Here is a 19,110-nt window from a genome sequence, read left to right on the forward strand (position 1 = left end):
TCGAGCTAGTATCAGCAAGCGGTGGGTTTCTGGCTGGTCGAGGGTCAAGTGATTAGTTTCTGCCTGTATAACCTGTCATTCGGCCTCAAGCAGGTCTTGTTGGTGTTTTTTCTTATGTGACGCGGTCCAAGAGATGATCTCGCCCCGCAGTACCGGTTTAAGTGCCTCCCATAGTACACCTGGGACATCAACTGAACCGGTCTTTATTTCAAAAGATGATGTTGTGGCTAGTTGTATTTGTTCTAAGAGCTCTGGGAAGCCTAGGTAGTAATTGTTCAGATGCCATGTGGGATGGGGGGGGCGTGGCCTGGTTGTATTTAGTTCAATCGGTAGGGGAGAGTGATCTGATATGCCTCGGGGTAGTAGAGTCGCAGAGGATGCCCTACGTATATCTGGTGCTGGGAGAAAGAAGTAGTCTAGTCTTGACCATGAAGCGTGTGCTCCAGAATGAAATTAATATTCTCTCACGCCTGGATGCAGGTCTCGCCACACACCGCGGAGTCCAAGGGCTGCAGCAAATGTGGTGAGTCAGGTACGGGTAGAGCGTTTTTTTCCCCCTTAGGTGCGTGTGGTCCGTCTCTATTTCCATAGCTTCATTAAAGTCCCCACCAATAACTATAAGGTCGGATTCATCCATGGTAATTTATGGGCGTGATGTCATCTATTAGGGCGGGTAATAATGCTGGGAGTGCGTAGACCACCAGCATTGCAATGGTCTGGTTCCACAGAGATCCCGTGATATACGTAAATCTGCCACTGGTGTCTTGTCACCTTTATGAGTGCGAAGGGTGACCTTTTGTGCACCAATACAAGGATGCCACGGGAACCCATGGTGAAACCAGCATGTACTGCCAGTCTATAGTTAGTGCGTTTGAACAGATTACACATGGTACCTGCTAGATGTGTCTCGTTCAAAAAGACTATATCCAGCGTGTCTGTTTAAAAAAATTGCATGACCAATCGTCTCTTGATCCCTCCACCCAGCCCATTGACGTTCCAGGTCAGGAGCCGGAGGGTTCTAACATCGGTGCTATCGAGGGCCATTCAATGTGGTGTTTTCTCACGCAGTGCATGTGGATGCAGTGTTAGACGCTTTGCGGTGTACAGGACTCTTATAGGATATGTAGGAATAGTCTTACAGACCCACATAAACAAGTACATATAACTACAAAAATCTTCCCGTTTCCTACCCCGCCACCCCATACTTCACCCCAACTCGAAGCATCTATCGCCCGAATGATAGTCAGGGAACAACTGCCACTTGTATCCAACTATATTGAAACCACTACAAATCAAACAACAAACTTTCTTTCTAGGGGGCGGTGCATTCGTCAGCCGCCCATCCTCCGTGGCCACACGTTATGAGGGTGTGTGGGTTTCCCACCATTCTGGTTGGCCAATTGTCCCATTCGTCTCACCATCTAGTTTCTCAATTTTTGGCAGTGGTTGGCATTCAGTCACCCGCTTGACCTGGTGTATCCTGTTCGGGTGGTTGCGGTGGTGGCGGCCTCTGCTCCGGCGGGACTCTGAGGCTCCTCTTTCTCCGGGGCGCTGACCAATCTCGCTGTGTGGTGTTCGGCCCATCGCCATACCTCTTTGTGATCATTGAAGTGTACCGTGGTGCCATTATAGTATATTTTAAGCTGGGCAGAGAAGAGCAGGGCATATTTGACATTAAGTGTATGCAGATGTTTCTTAAGCTGATCGAAGGATTGTCTGGCTTTCTGTACCTCCCGTGTGTAGTCGGGAAAGAAGGCTATCCTAGAGCTGTTGAATGTTATTGTGCCTTTGGCTCGTGCCCTCTGGAATAGCGTATCACGGTCTCTGTAATTTAGAAGTTTGGCTATCGCGGTGCATGGAGGAGCGCCAGGTAGTGGCCTGCCTGTTGGCATGCGATGGGCATTTTCGATTGAAAAGAATTTTGAGAAAGAGTCTGGTTCAAAAAGATCTGTAAGCCATTGTCTTGAAAGAGTTCCATACTAGGGCCTTCCTCTTTTTCGGGCAAGCCAAGTATCCGAATGTTATTGCGCCTCGATCTTCCTTCACCTTTGTCCACCCTTTCTTCCAGTGATTTCAGATTGTTCTAGGTATTTCTCAGTTGTTGCAGGTCCCATATGCCATCTTCTGCGTTGGACACCCGTTGCTCTGCCTCACCTGTGCGTGAAGTCAGCTTCTGTAGGATGTGACAGAGGAGGGATACGTCCATGCTTATCCCATCCATCTTTTGTTCCATGGAGGAGCGCAAGTCCGCTATTGCAGTCATTGCGTCTCTCAATGATAGTGTGTGTGCGCTGCCTCGTTAGGTGTTGCCGTCATGCCATGCGAATCGAGTGTCTGCATTGTGGGTGTTGTATATTGGTCAATTTTGATTTGCGTACATTGCATTTTTGTTTTGTCTTTTTCCCATGTCTGTTGCCGACTTTTTACAGCCGGTGGTTAGATCCACTGGACTCAGCGTGGGTGGGCGTCGTTCACTGGCGTTGTTCACTGGCTGTGTTCGCTACTCAGCTCAAAGTGCCAGGTCCATTAGATTCTGTGTTTGACTTCACTGTCACTGCGGTTACCGGGTCACTGGAGGGCCCCTCAGTAATCCACGGGCTTCTGTGGCTCTTTTGGATCGGTAGTTTCAAGCAGCGATTGAGTCCGGATCGCTCAGTGTTTTGGCGCAGGATATAATACTAACGCTGGTTCTTAATCTTCGTAGTACTTGCGTCATCTGTTAAGGGGCGCTTGTATTTTACCTGAGTCACATGCAGAGTTCTGTATCCCTGCGGTCATGCAGGCTTGCGCGAAATTGCCCGGTGTTTCTTTCACGTGTCCCTCCCTCACTCTGTATTCGTATCTGCAGGGTTTAGATGGGTGAGACCTTGTTGTGTAGTTCTGTGTTGCCTTTCTATTTGTCTTGGGAAGGCTGACCCGGGCCTCAGTGCTAGAAGTAGCAGCGCACTAGCGGCAGGTCGTTATTGATATGAGGCGAATTGTGGAGCCAGAGGCGTGGTGGAAGATGGCTGTTCAGTTCTCAACCGTCCTTTGTTAGTATGCTCTCGGGGTCCCTCCGCCTGTGATATTTGTAAGAACTTGGTTCTGACAATCAGGGCCTTGATAACCTTGATCTTCATGTTAGTGCCTTTCATACAGGGGACCCCTGTATTTTGCTCCCCATTTCCGCGTATAGCGGCCCGTTCCACGTCGCTGTCCGGCGGCCTTGACAGTAGATTTGTGAGACTGCACTGTCCCTGTGTCGTGGATGCTGTGAAGTGGGGGGGGGGGGGAAGTCAAGGGTGTACAGGTCTTACCGACTGCTTAGTTTTTCATCCGGCAGCGTTCGATTCCACTGTGACGGCATCAAGCTATTCCATGGACCGGTACAAGGAGTAGTCCCCTCTTTGTACTGTGTGCTCACGTAGGATTGTGAAATGGCTACCGCTTGTTGCATTCACCCTGATCTGTCTTCAGTACAGGGCAGTCCATCTACGCAGGCTCGCACCGGTTTGGATCGGGTGAGTCAATGCCCTAAGGAAGTCCAGGTGGAGAGAGAGAGCCTCTGCTACGATTCGTAGTGTGCCTCAGGTGAGCAGATCAGGGAGTCGCTCACCATCTTGTTCTGCGGCTGGCGAGTTCAGTGGTTCCGCACACGTGGCGTCCGTTGCATAGGATTTCTCCGCGCGGTCGGCTGTTGGTTGTAGGTTTCTTCAGGATCACGTTGCCGCATAAGCAGACACGAAGAGGCCAGGCGTTGTGTAGAATGACGCCTCCGGTCTCATGCAACCTGTCAGGCGTTACTGCCTTGCTGTCGGTCACTGGGTCCACGATTATAGGGATCAGAGGGACCATTATGCGCGGCCGGGTGATGGCTTCTTCTCTCGTATGCAGCAGGTTCCGCTCCAGCCACCGCAACCCCTTCAGCACTCCGCAGCCATCGGTAGTCAGTGCTGCAGAATGTGATCCGTACTGCGTCGGCTGCTGTGTGCGGCCATCTTGGATATGCGGCTGCGGGAGGCCACGCTAGTTTTCACTCGTCCAAATCGTGTCTGGCAAGCGCTGTCCCCCCAGTTTTTGTCCGCCAATGCCCCAGGCTGTCCGTGTTGGTTAGAGTCTTTCTGGTGCGCTCAGGATCTGTTAAACAGGCAGGAAAACCAGGGTTTTAGCAGTGGCCACGGGAGCAGACGGAGATCATGTCTGCATCGTTGTGCTGCTAGCCACTCCCCGGGTGAAGCACTTCTTTGAAGGTAAGTAGAGAAGTCTTTGCACAATGTTTCAGAAGTCTTTGAAGAAAAAGATGAAATCCATGTAGGGCCACAAGCTGTGAAACGACAGTAGTAGAAGATGCAAGCAACTCTACAGCAAGAGGTACGTTCTTAGACTTTGTACAGTATCTTTAAAATGAAGAAAAGATGCAGGAGATGACTCCTGTTCCTGAACAGCCCTGCAGGTCTCACTGTTCCTGGACCTCAGTGGTGGGGACAAGAGGGAGGACGTCGGAGGACTCCTGCACTGCACTGGGACGGTCAAAACTTGCAATGGGCAAACTTCACTTTCAGTGGCTGTTCACTGTTTCAGCTCCTCGCGTCTACCGCAAATAGCAACACTGCGGTTCCTGGCTGTCAAGATGGGCTTTCCTTGCTTCTGGGATCCCGCACTCTGTTGAGGGGCCTCAGGCTTGGTTAGTCCTGCTTCCTGGGAGTCCGGAGGATCTTCCTGGAGCTCTTGTCCAACTTAAGAGCAACGCACACAAACCGGTGTTCCTCTCCCTGGCTCTACGGTTTCCAGCAGCAACTCTGTGGAAATTCAACCAGCTCTGAGATGGATGTCCAGGAGGCTTACTTTGGAGTTGATTGGTCCCACCAGCTCAAGGGGAGAAGTCGTCCTTGCAGGGGCTTCTCGGTCGCTGTGAACTTGGCGTTTCCGCACTGCAGCAGGGCTTCATCGGGCAAACCAACGGTCCAGGAGTTGCAGCAGGCGTCCTCTTAAAGTTCTTTTTTGGTTCCTTCTTCCAGTGGTCGACTCTGCCTTCCAAGCCAAAACACTCGCCTTTTATAGCTGTCAGTCACCCAGCACAGTGGCTGTCCTTGCTGGACAGTCAACCAGCCAATCATTACAGAGTGCATTTTGGTCTCCTAGGAGACTAAGCACAGGGAGTTTCGGGCACCCCCCTCCCTCCAACCCTCCCTCCCTGCCTACCCCAGACACCCTGGAGCCAGAGGCCAAACCTGGTTTGGCGCGCAGAGTAAATCTCAAGAAGGACCTTTCCACAAAGAAATGGCAAAAAAAGACTGGGGCCATTTTGACAAAAATGGCACCCTTGGGTGCTTTACTGCAGCTGCGAACGCAGCTTGCGGTAAATGCACATCACGGTAGTAAAAACTAAACCACTGCCACCAGCCATTCAGTGAGGACAGGGTAACATAAATTTGTTACATGAGAAGTTAGACAAAAGTTGATACTAGGTAACCCCTCCAGCCCCATATTGTAAGATCTGGTGTGTGCTGGGTCTAGGAAGTTACAAATGTAAGTAAAGTCAATTTCACTTTACTGCTCTGGGAAACAGTAGTGTATCCCAGAGAAGGTATTTAACCCTTGGGGACATCTAAGAGACTTCCCTGTGTCACTGCACTAATGGTGCTGCGTGCCACAATGTAAAAGATGATGCCTATGGAATTTGTCAGACTTCACAACCAAAAGAAACGGAGTACAAAAATCACATTAAAATACATGCGAGAGTGGGGAAAAGGGTCTCACTCTCAAGTTAAAAATTAAGCCCCCAAAATCCAGCAAAGTTTCTGGGGGTCTCTAAGGTAGAGGGAATTGGCACATTTCTGAGAATTCTCCATAACTGCTTTGAAGCGGTTCACATTTGGGATGGCTTTGGTTGTGATCGGCAGTGGATTCCAATGAACGAGGTGAGTAAGGAGAAAGAGCGAAAGCTAAAGGAGCCACAGGAGGGTAAAAGGACGTAGAGCAGAAGTGGAGGTAATGAGATGGTGAGACAGCAGAGATGCAGTCAGCTAGGTACTGAAGAGCAAGACCAGTGATAGTTCTGTAGACAAGAAGGAGGTACTTAAAAGGCAGCGAGTTGTGCATGAGGGGCCAGCTAGCATGGTGTTGACCGATAGAAGTGGGGGGGGGAGGATCTGGATAACTTGTTGAGGGATTTGGTGCGAAGTTGAGGACTTTGTCTACAGGGAGGACTTGAGAAGTTTATTTGTAGATTTCCCCCCCCAACCCTCAATGCCCTCTCAAATGTATTGTTTAAACCTATGTTAACCACAACTCCAACTGCTTTCAAAACACATTGCAACTTGCATGACAAGTGGCCACAGTGTGAAAATATAGCTTTCGTGACTTTGGATTAATAAATTTTCATTTACTAGTTGGAGCAAAAGCCGCTTCAGTGCAACCTGTTTGGTGCTATAAATGGGGAAATGGTTATCTGTATTGATATGCAAAGCTGACCCATGTCTGAGTTCTGCTTAACTTGAAAGATGCTTCATCGCTGCTGTCATTGTAAAAAGAGCTGTTTTGTCCTACACCCATCAGTCATCCAACTTTAAAGTGTGCACTTCAGCATGTGATTTTAAATCTTAAAGTTGCTTTAAACGGAAGTATGTTTCCTTGTATTTTAGGTATTGTAATGCCTGTTGCATAACCAAGACAGAAAGATGAGCTGGGCAGTGGAAGAATGGAAGGATGGCCTTCCTGGCAAGGCCCTACAAAAGATTCAAGAGATGGAATGCCAGCTAGAGAAGCTTAAGAAAGAGCGGCAACAGAGGCAACTTCAGTATGAATCCCTAGAAGCTGCTTTCCAAAAGGAAAAACAGAAGGTAAGCTCTGTAGTGAAATCCAGTGTCACATTTCTTGTTTGGCTGAAGTTGTGGGCGATCTTGGCAGTGTGTAGCACAAAGAAAGGGCCTCTCCTCTTTAGTGTGCCATGTACCCCCCTGTTTCTAGCTGTACTAGGCATGATGGTTACGACATCCTGTTAAGTATTTCAATCAGGCGATACACCCTGGTCTTAGCCTAGTATACAGCGCACAGCTGAAATGCTTATTTTATTATGTCTATAGGTTCAATATTCTGAGTGATCTACCACTCATATCGCAATCCTTCTCAAAATATCCTAGGTCACGGTGGACCAGGAATCGGGCTGGTTGGTAAAGGTAATATTTATTTCAAATCAAACATATACTTTGTAATAGGGAGCAGCAATCACCAAGGTGGTGACAGTAATGGATAAGAAGGTATGTAAGGCAGTTAAATTCACTTTTAGCAACACAGAAGGAAAACACCAGAGAAAAGAGAACTTTTTGCTTGTTTGGATGAATAGCACTTAAGTTAAGATTTCCCCCTGCAATATTCCTCAACCCACAAATAAACAATTCTAACCAGATATCCGGAATCAGCAGGTAATCGGGAATAAAGAGCAGTTAATAGAATTTAGATACCCCGTCCCTCCCCAAACAAGAGAGAAACGGATTTGAAATCTTAAATTTTAAAATGACATTCGAAAATGGGTTAGCAAAACAATGAAAAGGGTGCAACAATCCTTAATTCAGTATACATTTCTATGGGAACAACATTAAAAAGATGCTAACAATCATGAGCTATAGTTTGAGCAAAATTAAACACTTTGAATCTTAATGGAAGTTTGGAAATAATTTAAAGTGATTATCACACATGTAAAACTTTGCAGAAATGCAGATTCCTGCCTAAATTTAACCAAACAAATTTTTAAGAAAAACGGGTGACATAACGGATTTTAGGTTGGGATGTAGCTATATGTCTTGGGTATACTCGAGAGTTGAAATGAAGTCTCTAACTATTAAAGTGGGTGCAATGTTGAATGAGAGGCGTTTTTGGAAAATAATGGCGCGAAAAAGAAAACGGAAATCAATTTTTACAAGGATAGTTTTATTCTACATTAGGGCATTCAGACTAGGTTACCAGATTGAAACACAGTAAGCTCTATAGTTGATCCGCGGAACCAACCCCAGCACCCCCGTGTCTGCCCTGGCGAACTCGGTCCGATTACCAGAGGGAGGATTTAAGGGTTTGGGATTTCACAAGATAACATTATTTAAAGGAGTTAGCACTAGTGCAAAGAATCAAAAGCAAGGTTTCAAGAAGGGTTGTGACAATATTACAAGTTCTTAAGATAAAGATAGCAGGGTTTAGAGATTGGGATGGAACAAGGCAAGGTATGCTCTGATTTTCTATGCTTCCTATTAATACTTACAGTCCACTTTAATTTTGGACCGTCAAGAGTTCTGGTCATCACACGGATCAGGTCTAACCAAGGACAGCAGGGCACATCTGGCGGGATAGGGTCAGCTGGGTGGTTCTGGTCACCGGACTGCTCTGGACTGGAGACAGGACTGGACTGGACTGCACTGGTTACTGGATACCGGAGATCGGTGGAATGGCGAGTTTGCAGCAGGCATGCATTTAGTAACAGCAAGCCAGCTGGATCAGATGCTTCCCTTGAGTTTTTGGGATTTGTTAGAATTTTGAGGCCTAGCTGAAAGAGTTCAGCAATGCTGAGGCTTGGCTTTGTCAGGAAAATCAGAATCGGGAACAAGGATGGAGAATTCAGGAACAGGGCTCCACACAGAAAATCAGGAAGAAGTCTGTAATCAGTGTGTCTATGTGCGGTGAGGTTCCCTTATTTATCATGCCAAATGACACATCACTAAAGTGTATGACAGGGGCCGGTTTACTGTCCACAACCAGGATGCTAGGATTGGGCAAAAGCACAATATCGGCCTTGCTTTTCGCTGATGGGTGACAGAAAAGGATGTCATGTTTATGGAATGATTTTTACAATGACTAGAACCTCCCCTAGCCACTGGAATCGCAATCTAACTTTCCCACAAATACATATTTATGTACTTATGACCTCTAAGAAAATCGGATACACAGGTTGCATATTTTGTGGGTCACATTTCAATCCAACTCCCAAGTCTGTGGGATCTGGTTTTGACTGTTACATTTTGGCAATTTTAACCCAGAAATATTTGGCCTAACATTTCCCAATTTTGTACATAGATGCACATTTACCCCTGGGATATGGGTACACAATGGTATTTTTGCAACATTGATGCTTTCTGCACAATTGGTCATTCTTCATAACTTCCGTTCCTTATGCAGTACTGAGTCCTACCAAGTCTTCAAATGAACAGCATAAAATGAGATTTAAAACTACCCACTTTCAGATTTTTCCTCCTTCTGATGGCAAAGTTAAATGTCTTGAAAGTTCAGTGGCAAAATAGGCTTTTCAAAGACCAAATGTCACTTGTTATGTTGTGTTACTTTGCATTTATATAGCGCCTTATGTACCATTGGTATGGTCTCAAGGCGCACAGTTTTCTTTCTTTTTCCCAAGTATAATCACATGTCAATCGTTTTGAAGTAGAACGAGGGGCCTCTTCCTTGTGAGTGAAGCTTCCTGCTTCCTCCCACTGCAAGGGTGAGTGTCTTAGCCTGCTATTGTCTTAGCCTGGGGCTAAGACAAATGTCTAATGCGACTTAAAAAGCCCCATTGTCCTGGGAATTCAAAGCCTCCAGCTAACAATTGGCCTTTTCTCAGGGCTAGCAACTGGCAGAGCACATTTGTTTTCTTTCTTTTAAATATAGTTTACCAACTAAATCCTGGGTTTAGCTTTGCTTTTCACATTTTAAATCTTGACTTTAAACCTATAGAATTAAAACAGTTTATAGGTGGATGTTTAACAGTAGCAAATCCTTTTCATTCTTAAATAATGAAGCCTTTACACTATAATCTACTTTTAAAAATAGGCGATTGTGCCCTTCATTCAGGAAAAAGCACATTAAACTTATTTCTTTACATTCAGTTTCCACCTGCAGCAAATATACATTTTAGTCAGCTCTAGTCCTTCCACTAGTGCTGGAATTGTTTGCAGCATGGATAAATGTATCAAGCATTTGAAGAGTCTTCCTCTGGACAACTGATTCTTTAGATACTGTTGCAAAGGGATACCTGTGTTTCCGCGGAAAATTGAAAAACAATGTCCCTGGGTTGCTTTTTCAAAGATACTTTTGATATGAGCTGTCATTCAAATGAGACCCGGTTCCTCTGAGACTCAAGACTGATCCTGGGCATTGCAGGGCCCTTTAATAACAGTGGTTCAGTAGAAATGAATTGATTTACCGGCAAAACAGCACTTCTTAAGATTGAAAAGCTGATATTTTAAAGAGGCATTTTGGGTTTAAAGCAAAATAATGCTGCTTCTTTCCTTTGCTCCATGTAAAATGTTGCAGAGCACATTGGCACATTCCTGCAGTGTGTACTCTGTTCCACCCCACCTGGAATGTGTTTAAGCAGGTGCAGCCATTTTCTGGTTATTACAAAAAGCAGTTCCAAGATCTTGGCGCGCACAGGGGTCAGCGAAGCCATTTTGTGCTGTTTCTTGCACCAATGCAGTAAAGTGATGTAACATAGCACATCTGAGTGGGTAAAAATTTCCCACAATCCTACTGGGTGTCTTTATATAAGCAAAAGCCATATCGAAGAATGAGTTTGTGTTTAAGTACTTGTAGAGGGATTTTGATTGTGCTTTATCCCCTCTCCTAGTGAGACCCCCATCACTTTTTTCTGGACTTCTTGTCCTTTAAAAAAAAAATCCTGAATGAGTGGAGCTTTTTTCCACTCATTCATTCTTGTGGGCTTTCCCTTTTGGAACTCTATTCTTTGTAATCTACATGTACTATGGAGTCTCTGCTCCACAGCTCTTAAAAGGCATCTGTGTTTTACTACTGCAGCACACAGCTCCTTATGGGCAATGTTGCTGGGGGCCCCTAGGGCCCTCCTTTAAGATTCTTTTGTATATCCTTGAGTAACTACAGTTCTTGAGGATAGAGAGATACTTAGTCTCTCCAAAACTCCATAGACTGAGAGATTGGCACACCCCACCTTCAGTGGAGTGCCAAAGGGATACTTAATATCCCCCTTCTCGCTGCTTCCGGTGACTTTTCAGTCACATAGACAATCACCTAGTTATGGCTGGTGACATTGGACGTGTTCTACCAACTATTGTGTATATTGTATATCGCAGGCTATGTCCATAGCCCCGGTAGTGCACAATAGGGTCACCCAAGTGCCAACGGTGGTCCCTTCTTTTTACGCTATTACTAGCTTGGTTGTTCTTTGTTAGCCTTTCTTTGACCATTCTGGGAGGGGGGGAGGTGTGTGTGTGTGTGTGTGTGTGTGTGTGTGTGTGTGTGTGTGTGTATTTTATTTATAAAGCGCAGCCAGGCCCGGGGGCATACGGGCGCGTAAATTAGCTCTGGTTACGGTTACAATTAAAAGCAGTCAACAAAAGGTTACGTTACAGGTAGGTACATACTTAGTGTTACAAATGCATACATGCATAGTCTAAGATAAATACATTAATTACAAAAGTGTTCAGCCAGCAGTCAATCATGCTAGGATCAGGAGGTTAGGCTGTCATAGAGTCCATGTTGTGAATCCAACACTTCGTGTTGTGTTTGAATAGGTTAAATGAAGGTTCTGCTCGCAAAAGCACAGGGATTGTGTTCCATAATTTAGAAGCTTGTACAGGGAAGCTAACTACACCCGAGTTATGAAGTTTGAATCTAGGTATGGACATAGTGTTAGCGTGCGCTGCTCTGAGTGGTCTTGAGGAAGTGTGAGGTGTAAGTTGGTTGGTTGGTAAGGTATGCTGGTGCAAGGTTGGCCCTGGCTTTGTGTGAAGGGCCAGAGTTTTGAGGGATATTCTGTTCTCGACTGGGAGCCAGCGTAGTTTGCTCCTGGTCTCGGAGATGTGCGCCTTTATGGGAATGTTGAGGGCAGCCCTGATGGCATTATTTTGAATTACTTGGAGTTTGTTGATATTTTTGTGGCTAGTGCCTACGTAAAGGGCATTACAATAGTCTATTTTGGATGGGACTAATGCTCTAGCAAGAGTAATGCAATTGGGTGATGAGATAAACGGCGTACATGCAGTGATCAGCTAACAGGTGTAAGCGGCTGATGATGCTACTGCATTAGTTTGTTTGGAGAAGGATAAGGTGGCATCGATGTAGATACCAAAGGTTTTAGTATTATCTGTGTCTCTTTTTCTCTCTCTTTCTCTCTTTGTCTCTCTTTGTCTCTCTTTGTCTCTTTGTCTCTTTGTCTCTTTGTCTCTCTGTCTCTCTCTGTCTCTCTTTGTCTCTCTTTGTCTCTCTTTGTCTCTCTTTGTCTCTCTTTGTCTCTCTTTGTCTCTCTTTGTCTCTCTTTGTCTCTCTTTGTCTCTTTGTCTCTCTTTGTCTCTCTTTGTCTCTCTTTGTCTCTCTTTGTCTCTCTTTGTCTCTCTTTGTCTCTCTTTGTCTCTCTTTGTCTCTCTTTGTCTCTCTTTGTCTCTCTTTGTCTCTCTTTGTCTCTCTTTGTCTCTCTTTGTCTCTCTTTGTCTCTCTCTTTCTCTCCCCAGTAGATTGTGTGGGTGTGATGCTAGAAATGCATCGGAGGGACAGGGCCCCCGTATCCTTGTCCTTTATTGCTTATCATGTATGTTCTGACTTGTTTTCCGCGCAGGAGTTGACGTGCGGCTCTTCCTGTATTTTGTTTGGTGAACAGACACTTGCGATACCCTTATGGCACCCATAAGTGGGAGTACGACCTTGTACTCCTGGTGTATGTTTTTGGGCACCTGTGTGTGTGACCCACAGAGCAGGCTATGGGCTCGTGGCAGCTCCGTGCTGAATTGACAGGTGCCCTGCGCGTCCTCCATTTTTGGGATGCCCTGTCATTGGAATCAGTGGATTCCTGATAGGAAACAAGATGGCCCCTGTGGCCTCTTGCTTTCTATCGCCTGTTACCTTACTTTTCCCTAAGTCAGAGGAAGCCCAGACTCTGTCCCTTCCCCCTGACTGACTGGCTGGTGGGTGGAAGTTCCATATATTTTGGAGAAGTTCAGGCCAGACTGGCTGGAGCCTTTCCAATGACTGTATGTTGTGGGTACGCCCTTGGGGTGGCCCCTGGGTGAATGGAGTGTGTGAAGAATACTCTTTTCCTGTTATGAGGGTCTAGTATCTGGTGTTTGACACAATGACTGAGACAGCCCTGCCTGAAACTGGTATGAATGCAATGTGTAGTGCTGAATGGCAGAGTGCTTGTTCGAATCCACATTCTGTGTTGTGAGTGTCTGGATGGAGAAGAATGGCGTGAATGCACTGTGCGCCTGATTGGCTGCCTGAATGCCCTTCTGAATGATTGGTTGCCTGAGTGTGACCCAGCAGTGTGAATGGGAGATCAACAGTATATCTGGGGGCCTCTCACTGCTAGAAATCGTTCAGAAGCTTAAGTTGAAACTGATTAACTTTGAAGCCGACTGGAAGAAGAACTGCTGCTGCTGTCCTTTACTAATCTGAAAGCTGCTGTGCCTTCAAGGAACTGATTCAAGAGAGGACCTGGCTAGTAGACATCTTCCCCAGGGACCATTGTGAACCAGCTGATCATTGCCAAAGCTCCCTGGTAGACAGACCTACAAAAGGCTGCCGGCTGGAGACGAGGACCGCCGCAGCATCACGAAGTGAAGCGCCCAGACATTGAAGTCCATCACCGTCGCCGACTGGAGCCGCAGTGCTCTCTTGACTAAGACATGTGATCCAAGGACTCCCTTGCTCATCCTCGTCGACAGCTTTCGTCCTGCCGAGAAAGTCAAGGCCGCCGACGACTGAGAAGAATCCGCCAGTTGGTTTCCTGCCACCCGAAGACCTCAGACGCTGGCGAAGCTACGGAAGCGAGCCGTGGTCACGTCCCGTTCGCAGACGATTCGACGCCCTTGCTGGGCCAAAGTTCTTCCTTGACTGTTTGCGGCAACGAATACTCGTCATCGAGGTGCACAGCACGTCTCTTCACAGGACGTCGCAAGCTTTCGTCAACGAGCACCGCGAAGATCGAAGCTGCTTTCTCTACGACAACGTTCACGTCTTTCTTCACTGAATCTTGACAACCTGCGGCTCCTGCCTTAAAGGGAGTTCGCTCAAGAAGGGCCTGCCAACAACTCACCGAAGAACTCTACGAAACCAGGTACATTGGGGCAGTATAACTTTTATAGAAGGATATAAGACTTTAATAGACAATATATGGACTGGGCTTGTATTATATCTTTATTTACAGGTTGCCCAGGTTTTGGGGGAGGGGGGAAATCTCCACACAGAACTGTCTGGTTGGTAGGGACCCAGTATTCTGCCTATTGTTCTAACCAACTGCTTTTCCTCCTATGTCTATTGTTGGTTCCCTTTTATTAATTGATTTGTGTGACATTTGACTAACGTATAGTTGATGCACTTTAATGAAATCTGATAGTAATTGTGGTACCACGTATAACTGTGTATATATTTGCCTTTGTTGAATAACTGAGCACAAAGTGAGTTATTGTGATTGTGTATATAACCTTTAATTATATAAACACTAATACAGTGTGTGGACATTACTTTGTGGATGCTTGGGGACTACACTGTACTTGAGAACCAGTCCACATTACCTCCTGAGAAGCTAGGCCTTGATTGCTCACCAGGTTCTATCAATATAGAGAATCTTGGCTGGGGTATTCTGTGCCTCTCCTCTACCATTTAGAGAACAGGAGTACAGAAACCCCCCCGCCAGTCTTCACAGTGGGCAGGCAGGAAGTGGGGGAGGAGTCTTCCACCCCCCCCCTGTCTTTTGTCTAGCAGAGTGCCTGAATCAGTCCAGCTCCCACAGGGGGGTCTGGCTGACCCTTTGCAAGACCATGAAGCGACCGCTGCTGTCCTGATGCTGTTTTCTATGCGACACAGGAGCTCCGAAGAGGACGACTCCTTCCCTTTGGCTGGTGGGAACAACCGGTCCCAAGACAAACATTGAAACGGGCCACCTCCCGAGGTCCTAGGAGCTTCCAGAGCTGTGGGACTCCAATACCAGGAGTCCTGCTTCCCATTTCGAGTGCATCGTTGTGGAAAGACCAAATTCATCCCAATCTGTGCTGAGTCCGTAAGGACACTTCAGAGATCAGATCCAACTTGCCCAGCCCCCCCCTAACCAGAGTGTGGGACTGCAGGAAGTGAAGAACATTGACCGGGCGATCCGTGCCATTTGTTGGCTGAAAAGGTTCCAAAACCGCAGTGTGAACCAAGAAGTTGCTGAAGTCATGCGACAGGTCCTCCCTCAAGACTGCTGCTGAGACACCGTCCATTGTCCTGACTTTTTGTCACCAAACAAAGAAATCCGAAGGTCGGGCCCAGAGCTGCCACATCGCGGAGGAGCCAACACAAACACTTTCTTCAAACCAAAGGTACTGTGGGGGGGAAAAAAAGGTATTGCTTACCTGATTACAAGAAGTTGCTCCAGAGCATCGCAGTGCACGTAGAGGTGTCAGGGCAAACCCCACTCTTACCTCTGACCCAAACCGCTGCTTCTGCCCCCTTTTCATGTCTGTTTTTAGATCTCCTTTGTTGGTTGCTAACTTGCTGCTTCAATAACTTTAGACACTGGAAGAAATCCGCAGGAACTCTTAAGTTATTTGCTGTTTGTCAAGACTTCAAGCCCTCTCTGAGCTGCCTTTAGCTATGGTTGCGTTTTTGGACTTCAGACTTGCCAAGGGAAAAACGTCTCTAGAACCTTTAAGCTCATGTTGCACTAACCACTTATTTTCCTCCCTTTAGGTGACTTTCCTATATGTAATTTCAGAGTAAATGCATTACTGTATGACCTGTTGAAAACCGCATGATTGCGCGATTACTGATAATGCGATAACCTTTCCTGTTCCCTTTCTAAAATTGCTACAAACGTGACCGCGAAAAAACAAAAGTGAAAGTGCCTTTGAAGTGTATTAGCTAGTATTCCTAAGTGTTCTACTGTAAACTTCTTAAGTAAAGTGATTCTGGTGTAAATATAATAAATATATCTTTTTATATAACGATATGTGTAAGTGCTTCTTTGCCTTGCCTGTCTAACTAAGATTCATAGTACTTACCTACAGCTCACATCGTCCTCTTAAGATAAGCCTGACTGCTCTGCCACACACACCACCAAGGTCCTGAGCTAGTACAGACTGATACTAAGAGTTGAGGATCTAGAACCACAGCTTACTAAAGTCTTACTGCCAGTAGGACTTTAGGAATACTCCCCAACAGTATTTCTGAAAATGCAAAACCTGTATTTTTGGAAGGGTTTGGAAAAATGTCCGTATTTCTGAACAGAAATCGGTTTATATGCCGATAGAAATGTGACCCTTTTAAGTTTTATTTATTTGGTATTTTATATCACTATCCATGCAACCCATGCAAACAAGATGCTTCATTGCTGGTTGATTATTTCAAGTTTGTTTAAAGTTCTTTACAAAACAAAAGAAGAATGGTGCTTTCTTGGCTCCTAAATCTCTAGCCGACTGACCTCTCCTACAGATCATTGTATCCTCACTCTCTGAAGCTGGTGTAAAATGATGAAGAAAATGTCCATTTGCTCCGCTTGAGAGTCTGGAATATAAAAATGTTTATCCAAAATAAAATTCAATGTGTTACAGCAACAAAAAGCAAATACCATTTGACATTGGAAAGAGAATTGTGACGACCGTTGCACAATTAGTGTACAAAATAGATGTGGATTTCATATTTCTATGGGTGCTGTCCTTCTGCTTCCGACCTTCTAGTGACATCAAGTTGGTGCATAGCAAGAGCAACCATGAATAGGAAGCAGTGCTGCTGCTTAACTCCTTGTTGGCAATTCTGCAGTCAACCTACACCAAAGACATGCATACCCAACAAAATAACAAAAAGGCTTAGTAAGGTTTTAAGTTTGTGTTGCAGCACAATCGATTCTTCTATTTTACAAGCTACTTGCTCCTGGAGAGGATTATACTCTTATCTCCCTTGTGTGCTGTATGCCATAATTTAACATCATAGATTGTACTTCTGAGGCGTTGTCAGTTTGCTGAGCGCTCCTAAGTGTTTTTCATTTGGGCATTAATACAAATTGTAGAGCTTAGAAGATTGGTTAGTGCAGCCACCCACAACTTGTTTACTTTGGAAATCATCCAAATGGTTGCCACGCTCTATTGACTTTAATTTGCCACTTAATTCTTCATTTTAAACTGTTTATTTTGTTTCTTTACGCTAGGCTGAAAAAGAAAAAAATGAAGCAACTGCCATAAAAAGAGAGAATCAGAGTTTGATAGAATCCTGCGCTAATCTTGAAAAGGCCAAAGAGAAGATTGCCCACGATCATCAGTTAAAGGAGACGCAAGTAAACTTCTTGGACGGACAGGTCCACGCAAGCAAAAAGCAAATTGAGAGAATGGAGCAGGATCTCAAAAGGTAAAACAAATACAAATATTTCTGTGGCATCTTTTGTGATAAGCATCCAGAATGCTCTCGTTTTCTGACATAACATTGTGCTGATGTGTCTAGAACACCTGTGTATTTGACATTCGATCTATCTTATCGCTTGCTGCAAAACTATCAAGTGTTGTGTTATGTTGGGGGTATTTATATAGAGCAACATCTGCCAACTGGCATCTTGGCGCTTAGCAGCAAGTGGGTGACGACTGAGAGAAATGGGTGCATTCAAAACAGGTGCGTTTTTAAGGGAGCGCCTGAAAGACAGTTTGCCATTGACAGGAGTGACTGAGGAAGGGCATTCCAAAGTACAGCTGCTGCAATAAAAAAGCTCTGCCCCCAGTATGAGAGTATTTGGCAGAGGGACCAACAATCAAACAGGCATTGGCAGAGCAGAGAAACAGAGTAGGAACATAGGGGCAAAATTTCGCCTGAAGATACTCTAACCTTATGACGAGGCATCACTTTGAAAGACCACTCTGGCACCAATTGAGGGTTCAACAGTGTTTATATGTATATATTTTTTTACTATGGTTTTTTTATTGAATTTACACCGGATAATACAATAAGTCACCAAAACAGAGACATTAACATCCCGTTTTGTCCCCCTACCCCTCACCAGTACCCCCCCCCCCACATAGACTACAATAGTTGTCCGTCCACAGGGACTATCAGGGCTAAAAGATGAGACCAGAGCCCTAGCTTTTCCTGGTGCTGAGCACAGCACTCCTACTCACATTTCTAAACACTGAACATCCCCATTTACACTGGAGGCCCTGGTGGTGTTGAACCCCATCGTGCTTATCAATTTAGAGGCCAAGTTTTATCTCGCCCTCCTGTACTAGAAAGGAACTCCATTCAATCAAGAAAGTATCCATCTTATCGTTTACCATGGCCGACAGCTTGTCACATACAAAGATGTCCCACAGTTGGCGTGGCATTGTCTTTCCATTTCTGGGCCAGGGCTACCCTTCCAGCTCTCAACATGGCTTTCACCATTTTAGGGAACCTAGAGGTTTCAGATTCTGCCGGTGCGATGATAATACCTGAAGGGGGCTCAAAGTTGGCGTCACTCTGGCCAGGTCCTGGATCTAATAGGACTTCCGACCAGTAAAACTGTACTGATGACATTCCTGCCACATGTGGAACCACGTCCCCTGCTGGCCACACTTTCTTGGACACTAAAGGGAAGAATCCTTCACAGGGGGAAGGTGCCAGGGATGAAGGACTTGGAAGAAGTGTTCCATGGCCGACGTGTACAGACAATAAGGAGGGATAGGGAGGCTCTAGCAACTCAGATTAAAACAGTCGGTTAGTTAGGGTGGCTATATACAATTTTTCATAAGGTGTTATTCATGAGAAATTTCAGGTGCAGAGGGGCAAATGTCACGAGGCCACTCGGCACTAATAGGTAAACTGCAAAACAAAATCGTGTGTCGCCACACGATAGCCCCATATGCACTCCTAAGGAACCTAAGTTCCAATTCCGTAATAAATGTAAGGTCAAGAATATAAATAATAGTTTTTAGCTTTAAGAAGAAAAGTTCAATAACCTCAGAAGGAGGGTAGAGTCGTGTATTTAATTATTTATAAAGCAATTAACTCGTTAATCTGTATATTTGACTCCACTAGGCACGAAAAAGTAAATTCCAGAAAAACTGAATATTTAATTCAAATGGTCAAAGCATCTTTCTTTGAACAACTGTTAAACAATTCGCACATCGCAACGTATTTCAAAATCAAAGAAGCATCTTTTTGTAAACAAGACAGCTTTCACTT

At 45.4% G+C, this 19,110-nt stretch overlaps 1 protein-coding gene across 3 annotated transcripts in view; it reads left to right on the forward strand.

Moving 5' to 3' along the window:
- CENPF (centromere protein F) overlaps window positions 1-19,110 on the forward strand; it is a 1,250,680-nt gene that overhangs the window by 65,633 nt on the left and 1,165,937 nt on the right. For all 3 annotated transcript variants that reach the window (XM_069608564.1, XM_069608566.1, XM_069608565.1), the window contains exons 2-3: window positions 6,624-6,821; window positions 17,114-17,310. In XM_069608564.1, coding sequence (XP_069464665.1) covers window positions 6,660-6,821; window positions 17,114-17,310 — 359 coding nt within the window. In that variant the 5' untranslated portion in view covers window positions 6,624-6,659. The remainder of the gene's footprint in view (window positions 1-6,623; window positions 6,822-17,113; window positions 17,311-19,110) is intronic.

The sequence above is a fragment of the Ambystoma mexicanum genome, chromosome 4q (assembly GCF_040938575.1).
Source record: "Ambystoma mexicanum isolate Mex_15411 chromosome 4q, UKY_AmexF1_1, whole genome shotgun sequence".
NCBI lineage: Eukaryota > Metazoa > Chordata > Amphibia > Caudata > Ambystomatidae > Ambystoma > Ambystoma mexicanum.